Source organism: Bufo bufo, chromosome 3, assembly GCF_905171765.1.
Source record: "Bufo bufo chromosome 3, aBufBuf1.1, whole genome shotgun sequence".
Lineage (NCBI taxonomy): Eukaryota > Metazoa > Chordata > Amphibia > Anura > Bufonidae > Bufo > Bufo bufo.
Genome location: NC_053391.1, coordinates 104,259,334 through 104,275,491, shown reverse-complemented (window position 1 = coordinate 104,275,491; position 16,158 = coordinate 104,259,334). Strand labels below are relative to the sequence as shown.

The 16,158-nt window shown below is 42.0% G+C and overlaps 1 protein-coding gene across 20 annotated transcripts in view; it reads left to right on the top strand.

The window, feature by feature from the left end:
* Nucleotides 1-16,158, top strand: part of MYO18A (myosin XVIIIA) — a 316,966-nt gene that overhangs the window by 217,777 nt on the left and 83,031 nt on the right. For all 20 annotated transcript variants that reach the window (XM_040423434.1, XM_040423435.1, XM_040423437.1 and 17 more), the window contains 3 exons: nt 2,215-2,358; nt 11,751-11,840; nt 12,506-12,625. In XM_040423434.1, the coding sequence (XP_040279368.1) occupies nt 2,215-2,358; nt 11,751-11,840; nt 12,506-12,625 (354 nt within the window). The remainder of the gene's footprint in view (nt 1-2,214; nt 2,359-11,750; nt 11,841-12,505; nt 12,626-16,158) is intronic.

Sequence of the window (16,158 nt, the reverse complement as noted above, 5' to 3'; positions counted from 1 at the left end):
TATACGCCGATAAATACGGTACATTTCAATTGCAGTTCGAATAATTTTTTTTAACTAGGTGAAGCTGCTGACAGAATGCAGGCATGTTTACACAGCTGCACAAATGAGACGACCGCCATATTCTAAATTAATTTTGTTGGCGAGATTTCTCATATCGGAGAGTACATCTGGTGATCTGAATTTCTATCCTGGAATGTTATTGTTTATGACTTTTTATATATTTCCAGTAACCTCTGGAGTCTTAATCAGGTGCCAGGTTAGTGTTTCTTTGGGAGACTGAGTTTATGTTGCAAAGCCAACAAAAAAAAAATATTTCTAGACCACAGTTTTAGGAGTAGGTGATGGGGTTACTGAGCATCTGAGGAGAACGGGTATCAGTCAAATTTATTGTCCTATATCTGCAGGAACCAAAGGTGCAATAGGACATTGGACGTTTGTTTTCTAGACACCATTGCAGTATAAGGGCCTTTGTTCCTAGAGTGCACTACAATAGATGCCGAAGAATAAAGAACCGCCTGCTGTTGTAGTACAGTGCAATACTGTTGTACAGTAAAATATAGAGCTACAGTGTGTGTATTTCTAGAGTGCAGTGTAGGTGCCTATAACGCAACCTGTTTTAGAGTACAGTGTAGTAGAACAAAGTCTTCAGTTTCTAGAGCACCATGCAACAGACTGTGTGGCCACATGTTTCTACCTTACAAGACTCCAGACTGTATAACCAGCTTTTTTAGGACCACAGTGCTCTAAACGGTATGACCACCTGTTCCTAGAGTACAGTGCACTAGACTGGATGGTTACTTGGTTTTAGAGCACAGGGCTCTGAACAGTATGATCGCCTGAATGGTCAATGGATCCTATAATACAGTGCACTAGATCATTGTTTATTCCTCAAGTACTGTACCCTCAACCAGGTTATGGTTTCAGGGTTCGGTTAGCATTGAACATGTGGAATAAATACTGTTAGTTCATCAAGAAGTGCCGTAGTACATAAAAAGCCCCCACAGCTGCTGTGGCAACCCATTGGTGCCCCAGTATGCACAGAGGTCACGACTCATCTCTGCCCTCATTCTTGGCCACAATCGACTGATGTTGCCACTGATTTCGCAGCTGCCCTGCTTCGTCGCCCAGGAAATGGCCACCTATCACTTCATACACTGAAGCCTTGTGACCATTTGTTAAACCATCGTGGGCCTGTGCTCTCAGCAGAGCCTGATGAAAAATAAAGGTAGGTGTGGATGCTACTCAGCAGCAAGGCGTTTTGTGCCATAGCATGGTCAAAGTCCTGGTACTAAGTAGCATCTAAACCTACCATTTTTGCATTTCGGAATCCACTGAGAATGTGGGTCCAGATAGTTTCAGAAATGGTATGGGGGTTTTTGTGTATGCAGTGCTGGGTGGCCCCCGTCCTTACAGACTCCGAGCCCCGTAGCCACTATGACTGCTACGATGGTAGTTCTGCCGGTTGGTATGGCCATCTTTTTCTATAGTAGACTTCAATAAAGAACAGTACAGTACATTGCCGTCTGTTTCTGGAGGACAGCACAGTTACTCTGTACACAGAATGAGACTGACAAACCAGTGAAATTATGAACACAAGTTTATTCAGTCAAGAAACAATATGAAGTCACTTTCTTTATTGTCTTTCAAATAATAATAATAATTTCCATTATAGGCGCTGTAGCTTCTTAGAAAATCAGTACTTTTGATTGACACCATTGGTTGTAGGCGGGTTCTGCTTAGCACATGAATGACAATAGTCTAGAGCTTTAACCACAATAACATCTACTCTGCCGAATTAGTTTGTTGTTGTTGCCACTCCTTCTGATACCAACGCTGTTTCCTTCTTCTTACATTGTCTTAGTCACCCTTTATTATTGTACATCCCTTCGATGGCATCTGTCTGGTTATTTACCTAAACTGTTGCTGGTCCTCATTCCTTATAATCTTACGATCATGCTCCTGTCTTTAACATACATCTCCATCTTCCTTTTCTCCTGCTCCCATACAAGGCGCGCTGGCTACAGTTTATCTGAGTGATGTCCTTGGCATTGTTCCTGTCTGCTGAAAGCAGCTTGTTTTCTGTATTTCCAGTCTACATAGCCTGATGTTCACATCTCCACATTCCCTCTTTTCCCTATTCTGATTTGACATCTAATTGACATCCTAGGATACACTCCTCTCTTTCCCACTGATTATTCTTTTATGTTCCTGTAGATCCAAGAGCTTGCTATTCGCTGCATCCAGAAAAACATCAATAAGAACAAAGGTGTAAAAGACTGGCTGTGGTGGAAACTGTTCACTACTGTCCGACCCCTGATAGAGGTGCAGCTCACAGAAGACCAAATCCGGGGCAAAGACGTAAGTAGCATGACACTTCTGGATCCTATTGTGTGTTGGTTACGTTGCAAGAAAATGCTCTAAGGTGTAATCAACTTATACATATTAAAATGGGCTAAAATGGTTAGATGAAGCTTTCTGTACAACATCTGCTTCTCTCCACTGGTTTCCTGCAGAGCAATGGTTAAATAGCTTTATAAAATGTGAGATTGTAGACAGGTGCAGTTATCTCCAAACCACTGGTGCATGATGACTGTGTAGGAAATCATGTACATGTCTTATATGTGTATGTGACTGTGCACATATTAACATGTGTTCCTAGGCTGGCAGGTGTGCTCGTGGTTTATGTAACATTGGCTTGGTTCGTGTATTATGTTTTTATACTCTGTATGCACACTATATAACTTGGGATGAGCGAACTTCTGTTTTCAAGTTCGGCGTACAAGGTTCAGGTTATCTAAGAATTCCGTTATGGGTTCTGCTACCACGGAATATAAGTTATGGTCCGTGGTAGTGGAATCCATAACGAAATTCTTAGATAACCCGAACCTTGTACGCCGAACTTGAAAACAGAAGTTCGCTCAACACTATATATAACTACAGAATACAGACTACCATGTATAATATTTGCCGTTATGAATGGCTACAATAGTGACCAAGCTAGGCCTCTAATGCCTCATGGAAACTGCTAGAATGGGAGTTAAAGGACCACTTAACCTAAAATGCAAGTTGCCTTATGTAAAAAAAACTCCTAACAACACTCAGAAATATACTCTATTCAGTATGCAAAAGTGGCGATAACGTCTTACAGATTAGACTTATATTGTGAAAGAAGATCTTCTTAACATATGCACAGCATGCTCCATTGTCTCTAGTAAGACGCAGAAAGCTGCTGGAAACGTTAAAAGCATAATCCTGATAAGGAGCAAAAACCCACATTTATAGCAATGGTACACAATATTCATGTTCTTCTATATGGTGACTAAAAGTTTTGTAGTTTCTTTCAAAAGCCACTTGGATCAAGTAACCAGATTCTGCAAAGACAGCAATAATGTTCATTGGAAAGTGGACTTTTGCTAATGAAACTGGAGCCGTCAGGATTCAAAGAGCACATCCAGTGATCCCAGTTTGATGTTCTCCAGGTGCTTTACATTATAGCCAATGTTATATTCTGTATATGCTATAATCTCCCAAAGTTGTTCACTTAACAGCAACCTTTTAAAGGTTGTATATAGGAGCTCTGAGATCAGGAAAGCTGTGTCTGGCCATACATGTCTTCTGCAGGGAACATGCATTACACATCATTCATTCAAATGAATGGCATACCGTGGGACACTTGGACAGCCAGAGCTATGAGAATGAGCACTCTGGGTGATAAAGCAGAGGTACATATGTCCTAATTGGGCATTTGGAAAGGGGTTGTTGTCATGAGACAATCGCACTTTCTATGAATTTTTATTATAGAATAACTTTTTTGACACGATGCAATTGTGCATCTAGCATAGGCTAGGAAAGAAGACTTGTATTAGCACATGTGAATTTCTAGAAATGTCCTTTAGCTTAGGGATTCTTGTGTCCTTGCATTTTTGATGAGTAATTTAGCGTTATTCTATCATGTTTTTCTGCTATACCCTTTCATCTGCTGGAAATATCCCGTAATACTGTCTGTAATAGGAGCACCTGATGGTTGGATTTGCAGAGGCCAAGCACAATTTTGTAACTTTAATCTCCCACTTGGAGATTTTGTGGTTTCTTCTCTGTCCAAGATGCAGCCAAAATCATTACTCTGGAGATACGGAAGAAGCTTTCTGTAGAGCGCTTAGCTTCCTAATAAAGGATGGTGACTAATCTGTTTATTTAAACTTTTTACCCTGTGAAATCCACATTTTCCAGTAAAATTCTGATCATTTCTGGATCTCTGGTATGGAGAAACCTTGCGGCGATAGTAGACTTATCGGTTGTGGCTGGCATTCTTGATGGTCAGCAGTCGTGGCTCTATAAATACCATATAAAGCTGGGTAACCACACGCTTTATTAGGATTGCTTTTAACTTGGAACTTACAAGTGGAACAATTGAGTATTCCAGCTAAAGCTTCAGGCCAGGATGGGAATGTTCGAGCAGACTTGTTTACAGAATATAACATTGGCTATAATGTAAAGCACCTGGAGAACATCAAACTGGGATCACTGGATGTGCTCTTTGAATCCTGACGGCTCCAGTTTCATTAGCAAAAGTCCACTTTCCAATGAACATTATTGCTGTCTTTGCAGAATCTGGTTACTTGATCCAAGTGGCTTTTGAAAGAAACTACAAAACTTTTAGTCACCATATAGAAGAACATGAATATTGTGTACCATTGCTATAAATGTGGGTTTTTGCTCCTTATCAGGAGGATTATGCTTTTAACGTTTCCAGCAGCTTTCTGCGTCTTACTAGAGACAATGGAGCATGCTGTGCATATGTTAAGAAGATCTTCTTTCACAATATAAGTCTAATCTGTAAGACGTTATCGCCACTTTTGCATACTGAATAGAGTATATTTCTGAGTGTTGTTAGGAGTTTTTACATAAAGCAACTTGCATTTTAGGTTAAGTGGTCCTTTAACTCCCATAGAGGAAATTATGCCTCTTACTGGACCATTGTTTCCTCCAGTAAAATGTGGTATTGAAATCTGTTCCTAATTGGGGAAACTTATTATATTTTCTGCTAGAGCTCATATGAATCACCATGACTCGGCTTTAATCTTGAGGGATGGTAAAGCTTAGAGTATTTTTTATTAGCGTAAAAAAAAATAAAAAAAATAACCAATATATAGAAGTTCCAGATTTTCACCCAATACTTAAAATATATCCATACTTCAGCAATTAAGAAGCACCTTGTGCTGGACTGGGGCTCCATGGGCCCACCATAGGAAATAATGTCCAGGGCCCAAACCCTATATCATCAATAAAGTCTTAATTAATTCAAGACCTAGACATAGACCCTAGTGGACATTGATTAGTTCACAAGGCAGTTCCAAGTGCAAGTTTTCTCTTTGATCTTTGGGACCCATTATGGCTTCATAGACTAGGCCCACCAGAGGATCCTCTGGAACTCTGGTGGGCCAGTGCAACCTTGGAAGCAAGTGTACTGATCAAAGTTTGGCAAATACTTTTTTTTTACCTCACAAAAAGGTTGGTGTTTTTTTTTCCAGTGTCCATTTTTCAATAAGTGACATTGGGGATTACAGACATAAGCTTCTCACAATCTGTTGATCAACCATCAGTCAGTTACCATCAGCTTCTTCAATAGTTGCAAACAGTATGGCTGTGCTTTCTGTTGTGGAAGATATTTATGCAAAAGTGACAATTGAATAGCCAGTATTTTGGATCTTATTTTTTAAAGGTTTTTTTTCAGGAGTAGAATATTGATAAGTTATCCTCGGGTCAGGATAGGTTATCGATATCTGATAAATGGGGGTCCAGCACCCGGCACGGCCACCGATGACCTGTCTGAAGAAGCCACAGCGCTTACTGGAGTCCTCACATTTGCAGCATACCAAGCACAGCGCTGTATGTTGTATAGTGGTTGTGCTTGGTATTGCAGCCCAGGCCCATCCACTTGAATGGGACTGAGCTATGTAACTAATGAACGTGATGTCACTGGCCTAGGAAAAGGCAACAGCGCTCACTGGAGGCTTGTGGCTTCTTCAAGCAGTCGATCAGGGTAGCTCATCAATATCTGATTGGTGGGTGTCTGTCTCCTGCACCCCCACTGATTGGATATGCATGACCTAGTAGCCGGAGGATATTCTACTTCCGGAAAACCCCTTTAATACATGACCATTTTTACATTTTGGGTTGAAATACAAAATAAATTCATTATATCGTTTACCGACAACCATAGTGTCAGCCGATGTTATTCAGCTTTCTGCATAGCACATCTGCCCATTTATGCCGCCAGCAGGGAGATTAGCTATCTGGGCAGATTTGCCATTTAATATGAAGGGGAAGCTGGGTGAGAACTCTGGACTAGTGATCAAACTGAGTGTCTCGGAAATTCACTAGAAAAATCTGCTATGAAGCATTTCAAGAATATCTAGGAGGTACTGTTAATTTGACTAGCAATCGCACTGCCTTCAGACCCTTTTACACTACATGGGTTGATGATTGGGAGCGAACAATTCTGGAATTCCCACTGTGATCTTTGCCCCGTGTAAGCATTGCCATCCAGCACCGGACATGCAAGCAAGTGCCTGATTGTGGTCATATCTTTTGTTGGGCACCAAAATTATTTCTAAGCACCATGTTGTATTATGTGCTACCAACAAATGAAAACACTGTGGGAGCGAATGATCGTCTTGGAGAGAATTCATCCCCATCCCAATGATTGCCGCATGTAAATGGCACGCTGATCGATATGCTGTATTGTTGAATGGTGCTCATTAATGGAAATCTGCTTGTGTAAGGCTACTTTCCCACTAGCATTTTTTGCGGATCCGTCATGGATCTGCAAAAACGCTTCCGTTACAATAATACAACCGCATGCATCCGCCATGAATGGATCCGGTTGTATTTTGTCTTCTGTAGCCATGACGGCTCCGTCTTGAACACCATTGAAAGTCAATGGGCGATGGATCCGTTTTCTATTGTGCCAGATTGTGTCAGAGAAAACGGATCCGTCCATCTGTTTGGCTCTGCTTCATCAGGCAGACAGCAAAACGCTGCAGGCAGCATTTTGGTGTCCGCCTCCAGAACGGAATGGTGACTGATCGGAGGCAAACTGATGCATTCTGAGCGGATCCTTTTCCTTTCAGAATGCATTGGGGCAAAACTGATCTGTTTTGGACCGCTTGTGGGAGAACTGAACGGATCTCACAAACGGAAAGCCAAAAACGTGAGTGTGAAGTAGCCTAAAAAGACCATTACTAACTAGGTAGTACATTTCTGTCATGGAGGTGAATGGAGAGGTGGCCACGCTTGTGCTCTGCGCTCTCTATTCACTTCTATGGGAGTTACAGCAATGTCAGAGCTCGCTCAATTTGGTACTTTTCAGAACTATCATAGAAGTGAATGGAGAGAATGCCACTCATGCGCAGTTCACATTGGGGTCCCTGAGGTGGGACCTGCGGCTATCTGACATTGGTGGCATATCCTAACGATATGACACCAATGTGTGAGTTGTGCCACCCCCTTTAACTCACAGGAGTAATAAGGGCAGAAAATACATCCATAGGTGTTTTAATGTAGCCAAACTACATGAAGCATGAAAAGAATATCTAGGTGTTACAGTTAATTTTACTGATGCATTTTAAATTAACTAACAATCACTCTGCCTTCAGACCCTTTTACACTACATGGGTTTATGATTGGGAGAGAACAATTCCCATTGTGATCTTTGCCCAGTGTAAGCATGCCATCCAGCACCGGACAAGCAAGCAAATGTTGCAGATTTGTTGCAGAAATTTTGGCAGGTGTCCTTTTCATCAGAATGGAGTTTGTACAAGTCCATACACATACTATAGCATGGATCAGCAACCTTCGGCACTCCAGCTGCTATGAAACTACAACTCCCAGCATGCACACATACTTGGCTGTTCTTGTAATTCCGATAGAATTGAAAGGAGGCGTCTGGGGGTTGTAGTTTGAGAACAACTGGCGTGCCGGAGGATGCTGACCCCTGTGCTATAGAAATAACCTCATTCACATCTATGGGACTGATATTTAGTTGTAGAAATTTCGGCCGCATGTGAATACACCCTAATGGTATTAACAAATGTGCAAGCAACAAACACTTGAATGTAGCATCTTATTCAAACACCTGTTTAAATTTACATGTGAGTTCTGAAATTATCGGAATTGTGGTGCAATACCCGGTGCAACCCATGAACAAGATTGGTTCCGTTTCTGGATAAAAACAGACCTGTTTCCCTAATCTCATATAACTCTTTAAAGCCATGCATCCATACTGCTCCTTGCTAGTTCATCAGGATGACTTATTTATTTTCCATTGCTATACATATCTTGCCAACTTAATCCTGTGCATTATACTTGGATATTTGTACATTAAAGGGGTTATCCTATGAATAATAAAAAAAAAAATTGAAAATCAGACATCGTATTGTACATGACAGTCTCTTTCCAACAAAGCTAGAACCAGCCCTGTACCTCCCATGGATCCAGAGATCTCCCCATTCATTGCTCCAATTGCTCTGCTAGATTTATTTCAAGCTGGAAGCTCAGGGGGCGTGTCCTTTGTGCCGCAGCTGGTGGCAGTTGAAGGATAGAACTGAGCATGTGCTTCCATCTCACTGAGCAGGACAAAGACTTTTCAAAAAGAGCAAACAGCAGGTGGCGCTATACAGATAAGAGTTCTGCGGCTATACTAAATTCTTAATTACATGCAATTACAAAAGTATTCTGGTTTTAAAAATGTAGAACACTTTTTTTGTGGCACAACCTCTTTAACGGTGTAGGTTTTTAATTACTCATTGAGCACATTATGTGACCCTTTCCTGTCCTGCATTCCTATTCCCAAAAATCTCCGAGGTTAATCACCACTATCTTACAGCATACTGTTGATTGGCACCTTCTGCCAACCTTCATATGAAATATAACCTTGCAGGCCCAGACAAGTGTGAATGTTAGAATGAATGGGAGCCTCGGGACCTGCTGTCTCTCCTCCCCTCGTCTGAGGACTGCTGCTGGTAGGGATGTTCACATTACATTTATTGTACACTGGGGGGGTTTTCTGAGTGATGAGAAGTGGAAGGGAATATGTTTGTGATTATCCGGAGTCACACAGGGGAAGTATTCTCTCCGTTACTGCCTTGCAGAGGGAGAAATGCAGAATTATTTAACTAATGGGCACAAGAAGAGTGGCAAGAGTTTGCCCTCCAGCAGATGGGTCAAACTGCAGTGTACCTGTTGCCCTCCTGATGGTAAGGGTGCATCATTCTCACAGTCCAATGCAGATTTGTAAGGACATCTCAGTACACTGAGTGATGATCGGATAGATATCTTTTTATTATAAGTTATTTCTAATAAAGCTCAAGCCATTCACATAAAGGGGCGAGGAAATCCATAACTGTCAGCAGTAATTTTCAGCTGATAATATACAGAAGTCACGCTGAGTAAATATAAGGAAATCATATGTTCTAAACAGGACATGCCTCCATAAACCATGGTTTATCCTGCCCTATCTGAGAGTAAGATGTGATATCCTGCATCAGCTGATTGACAGCCTCCTCTGGGAAAGCTGTCAATCATCCTGTGTGGGTGGAGTAATGTCTCCCCTAGGAGTCCTGCCAAATTTTACTCTTCTTCTTTCTCAGGAATCCTGCTCCAGATCATATAAACAAAAATATTATAGAGCTAGGCCCTCTATCATATCCTGCCTTTACATAGGGCAGCAAACATTTCCTAGATAGCACATTATTATTACAATGCTTAATTTCTTTTGAGACCGGAGACAGGCTACAGGTCCTATATTACAGATCATCATTTTCTTTTAAAGTTGAACAAAATTGCAGCGAGCATGCTAAATATGGAACCAGGTATGTTATCATAGAAATCTGTCTAATGAAAGAGGGACTGTGGAGTATGTATGCCAATCTTGATATCCCCCAGTCTTACCGGAGGAGGGTGCATTTAGTTTTTGATGAGGCGCACATCTTTGTCACGAATAAAGAGCATCCTCTGGCAGTCCGAGCGCCTAGATTGCAGTCTACTCTAGCTCATAGCTGACGTAGATTTCAGTCCTCACTTATGCCACAAAACTGGCAGAAATTATGATAAATGTGCCGAGTTCCCCTACCACGCCGCCTTTTTGAAAAGTGAGAGCGGTGTAGAAACCTGCACCTAGATTTAGTGCTAAAATCTCCCCCCTGTATATTTTTCCACTAGTAGTAACTTTTTAAACATCTTTATATTTAAAGTTGTCAAAGAGTGTAGGGTTTTGATGGAAGATCCAGACATTTTATGGGATCTGCTTACAATCTCATGTTTGTAGTAAGGTGCATAAACATTAGATTCTTTTCAGGTACCACCACAAGTTGTGTGGCTCTTCCATGAAATACCAAGGGGGTCATTTATTAAGGCTACTTTCACACTTGCGTTCGGGGTTCCGCTTGTGAGTTCCGTTTGAAGGCTCTCACAAGCGGCCCCGAACGGATCCGTACAGCCCCAATGCATTCTGAGTGGATGCGGATCCGCTCAGAATGCATCAGTCTGGCTCCGCTTGGCCTCCGTTCCGCTCAGCAGGCGGACACCCAAACACAGCTTGCAGCGTTCGGGTGTCCGCCTGGCCGTGCGGAGCCAAACTGATCCGTCCAGACTTACAATGTAACTCAATGGGGACGGATCCATTTAAAGTTGACACAATATGGTGCAATTTCAAATAGATCCATCCCCCATTGACTTTCAATGCAAAGTCAGGACGGATCCGGCTGACTAACTTTTAGACTTAGTTTTTTTTTCTGAAATATAATGCAGACGGATCCGTTCTGAATGGATACCATCGTTTGCATTATAGGAGCGGATACCAGACGGATCCACTCCGAACGCAAGTGTGAAAGTAGCCTTAGACTGGCAATTTATACTCTGGTCTTACTCCCCCATGCGGATGTGCCAAAGTTATGTAGGGACACGGGTCTCTACATAACTTTGGCGTTTGGCTCCGCCGGCCATGCGACATGGCGTACAAAATGGTAAATGAGATGGGCCGACCAGCCTGCCCTCTTCTCACTCCACTCTCTCTTTTTCCACCACCTCAGAAAAGTGGCGTGAGCGGGGAAAAGTCACTGATTTTGCAACAAAACCCCTTTTTGACTGAATCTGTGCCTTAAATATGCCAAAAAGTGGCGTATATTTTGTAATAAATGACCCCATATGGACACCTCAACATGTACTGTCAAATATGGACAGGATAAGGTTGATCCTCTGATGTCACAAGCGATTAATTCTCCTTTCATGGCTTCAAATCTTCAGTGGAAGGCAGAATTTTCGTTCTGATTATTCTTTATGGAGCCCATGACACACTATTTTCGATATTTTGAGCACTCTGTGGTCTGAATGTGTTTGGCTGAGACAGAGACTACACCCAGCGGATGACATCTCTGGATTTTCACACCTTTGTGGAGAGCCGTGGTGTTGCTCACTATACTACAGAAGAGCGGGTGCACGATTGACTGTAGTAAAAATCAGTTAACGGGGAATCATGTATTTTTCATATCGCTACCGTACACCCATTTGTAATACCTAGAAAACCAAACGGTAATGGAGCAGAGACTGGTAAATTTCTTTTAGAGTGTTGTGTCTGTGACACCAGATCATTCTTATAAATGGTAGATAGGTGTTTTTTCTTCAGCTGATTTGTCCATGTTTGAGGTAATGCCTCACAAGCCTCATTTATTGCATGCCTGTTCTTTTTGCAGGAGGAGATACAACAATTGAAAAGCCGGTTGGAAAAAGTGGAGAAAGAGAGGAATGAGCAGCGACTGAACAACGACCGCTTGGATAGCAGGGTATGGTTTATGAGCCTTAGGTTGCCTCGCATTCTGCCTATGTATGATGTTTGCATGGTTGGGGAAGCAATTGACTTTGAACAGAGGGCACCCAGCAATTTTTTGTCTCAAGTTAATTTATATACGTCTTCAAGAAATGGTGTTTTGACCTCTGCTGGTTATGAGATTACTACTATATAGTAGAATCTCAATATATTTCTAAGGCTGCCCATACACAATGTGGTCCAGAACTGAGCATAGGTGGTGGTGGTGGTGGTGGGGGCATGAGAAACAACTGTGATCCAAATGGTTGTGTGTGTATATGACCACTCTTAGTTGCCAGTAAGCTGGTCAAGGACACACATTTTGATACAGATTTTTCTCGTTTGAAAGACAAATTATTCATCTATAGTAGCAAATTGATCTTTACCAACCAATTTCTGAGCATACTTTATTTTTATAGATTATCTTCATTGTTATTCCCCTACCATATAAACATTTGGGCATCTACTGTATTGTAAGATTTTGTGAATTTTTCAGAAATCTTTATATATTTTTTTATTTATTTAGCAACAATGAAAACATCTTAGAATATTGATCAGAATAGGAAAAGTCTATTTCAGGCTTAAGTCTTTTTTCTTCTTCAGTGGAAAGTCTGACAATGCCATGTGCTAATCTTCTTGTAGATCACAGAACTGAATTCTGAGCTCACAGACGAGAGAAACACAGGAGAATCTGCCTCCCAGCTACTGGAGTCAGAGACTGCTGAGAGGCTGCGTGTTGAGAAGGACATGAAGGATCTGCAGGTAAAACTTTTTTTGCATTCTGTCATCTAAGTGTGGCAGGACCTGTTCTTCCCAGAAAGTCATCTGCATCTTATCTCTTGGAATATGATGTAATAGGTGCAAAAGACTATGTGGCAGTCTCCTGCTGCATTTGCCTTACTGCTGCCTGGCACCGTACATTATAATGACACTGGACTTTAAACAAGAAGTTGTGAGGGCTCCGGGGCCCGTTTCGATCAGCATGCAGCTCTACAAATAATAGTTTTTAGTTCATTGGCTGTTCTTGCAATTAACACTTGGTACCTACTATATGTATATTAACATACATTACACTAATAGGCAGTATCAACACATACCATCATATTATTCTTCTTGACTTTAAGGTGGAAAAATTGACTTTAGGCTGGTTACTTCTGCGACTTGGAGGCAGATTGCGGCAGTAGATACCCTCAATATTCCATGTCTAATTGACACTACTCAAGCCAAGCAGCTACAGTCTTTCCCAGCTGAAAGTGTAGGGTAACAGGAGACCATTTATTTGTTTAAATAAAGCCTATTTAATAATTTAGCCCATATTTTAACAGCTTCCTGACCACCCATCGTAAATTCACCAAGGAAATTGGGAATTTTAAATATGGTGCTTGCTGGCGACGCAGTGGGTGCAATAGCCAACTGATGTCTGCTGTTTTAAATAACATCTACACGGGGCTAATGTCTGCGATTGGCAATAATGCTGATCACAGACATTTAACCCTTCAAATTCCGCGGTCAAATGTGACTGCATCATCCGGGAACCGAAAAACCTGGAAGTGCAATGATCTCGGGGCTGGAACGGCTCCCCCTAGTGGTGATCTGGCAATTGTTCGTTCACTGCGGCAGCTTTGGTCCCCTTGAAGGATTCGAGGCTGCTGTAACTCTGATCCTATGATAAAAAAAAAATCATAAAAAAAATAAACATCACAGGCAATGACTGGCTTGCCATTTTTTTGTCTCTTCACTTCCCCCCCAAAAAATTATATAAGTCATATACATTCAAAAATGGGGTCAGCGTAGTGTGCAGATTGTGGCTCTGGGAAGGCTTGGAGTAAAAAATGGAAAGTAGCCCCTTCCTGAAAGGGTTAAATCATGGATGTACAATCTACGGCTCTCCAGCTTTTGTAAAACTACTATTCCCACCATGCCCTGCTGTAGGCTGATAGCTGTAGGGCAGTCTGGGCATGCTGGGAGTTGTAGTTTTGCAACAGCAGGAGAGCCTCAGGCTGGCCCACACTGGGTTAAATGATAAAGGTATACCTTGTCATGTAGACTGCTGGTAGGAAGAAAACATTTGTAGGTAGCTACCATGTTAATGTCCATCTCATTTTAAAGAGCCTTGAAACATGACTATGGCTGTTAGCCATGAAAGAGATTCCACCCAAAAAAGGGACAACCACCTGTATACCTCTATTTTAGGGGTACTTGCCCCTCATTAGTACAGAGCAGGGTACTTTTACCTATAGGTCTCAGGGATACTGCCTCTCCTTGTGTAGAATGTCAGCTGGAGTAAGTAATATTACAGGCAATGCTCCCTGGGGAAAGGATCCAAATTAGGCTACTTTCACACTGGCGTTTTGGCTTGCCGTTTGTGAGATGCGTTCAGGGCTCTCACAAGCGGTCCAAAACGGATCAGTTTTGCCCTAATGCATTCTGAATAGATAAGGATCCGCTCAGAATGCATCAGTTTGGCTTCGTTCTGTCTCCATTCAGCTCTGGAGGCGGACACCAAAACGTTGTTTGCAGCGTTTTGGTGTCCATCTGACGAAGCTGAGCCAAACGGATCCGTTCTGACACACATTGTAAGTCAATGGGGACGGATCCATTTTCTATGACACAATCTGGCACAATAGAAAACTGATCCGTCCTCCATTGACTTTCAATGGTGTTCAAGACGGATCCGTCTTGGCTATGTTAAAGATAATGCAAATGGATCCATTCTGAACGGATGCAGATGGTTGTATTATCTGAACGGATCTGTCTGTGCAGATCCATGACGGATCCGCACCAAACGCGAGTGTGAAAGTAGCCTTAGAATACTTCTTAAGGAGCATTGCCTGCCAGTCTTCACAAGGAGTAATGGTGCCCCTGAAAGCAAAGTACTGTTACCCTGCATGCAACAAGCTAGGTTCTAATTATTATTTTTTAAACTTTTTGACAATAAGTGACTGTTCACACAATGGCTTTTACAGCAGTATTTTCATGTCGAAAGCCGTGCCAAAATTCTGCCGAACAGCTGCCGGCAGCCATGTCCTTTCTGCCTCCCATACATCTCATTGGGAGGCAGTGCTGAGGATGGCAGAATGGCCGCTTATACAAACTAAGAAGACAGGTTGGCATTAGCAGGAGGTGCTTCAAACCCACATGCAGTTGTGCATATATATAGGGGAGCAAATCCTGCACTTGTGGCCCGTTGCTAATGGCAATCCCCAGCAAAATGCATACAATGGAGGATGCCCGCGGCGAACCACAAGTACCACAATAGACATCCTACACAAGGTAACAAGTGCGGATGTAATAATTAATATAACAATATAACAAAACAATAACAAACAGGTGCACTCTGCAGTATCACTAAATCCTCAAACTGATTTTAAAATTGAGAGATTAGTCAACATGTCCTACGGTGTAGAACATGTCTAAGCCCGGACACCGCGACAAGTTTTCTCAAGTAGCCCGGGACCCTACACTCTCCTACCTGAGCCATATGGGCGATACCAGGAGCCAGTGGGCAAATTACAGGAGCATAAGGCCGACTCACAAACAACTCACCAGTTACCTCCAGCATGTGGCCATGCTTGCAATGGGAGGAGGGAGGAGTCTGTGAGTCCCACTCAAGACTTGCTGATATGTCCCAGGCCTCACAGGTGCTCCTAAATGTGACCTGTAGATGGAAAACAGGCACATTTAAATAGGAGTTTATACACCTCCAGGAATCTATATATACAAACTAAGAAGACAGGTTGGCATTAGCAGGAGGTGCTTTAAACCCACATGCAGTTGTGCATATATATAGGGGAGCAAATCCTGCACTTGTGGCCCGTTGCTAATGGCAATCCCCAGCAAAATGCATACAATGGAGGATGCCCGCGGCGAACCACAAGTACCACAACAGGGCTCCAGACTAAAAAAAATATCAAGGAGCCATTGGCTCCTAACCTGAAAAATTTAGTCGCCAAATTGAAATTTTTAGTCGCCAAATTTATAATACATATAACTATGGTATAATAAAAATAAAAAAAAACATGTCTTACCTAGGGTTGTCACGATACTATAATTTTGACTTGATTTCGATACCATAAAAAAGTATTGCGATACTCGATACCACGTGAAAAAAATAAAACACCAAAAAAACTGTGTGGATTCCACATTTTATGGAACGTCTGGACCATAATAGAACAGTCCGATCCTAATTGTTGTCGGGACAAGGTGACAAAAAAATGGCAAATTGCACTGTGGTGTTATGTAATTTTTTTTATTGTTTATATATTTTATAAGTAAAATTGGGCAAGGGAGTGATT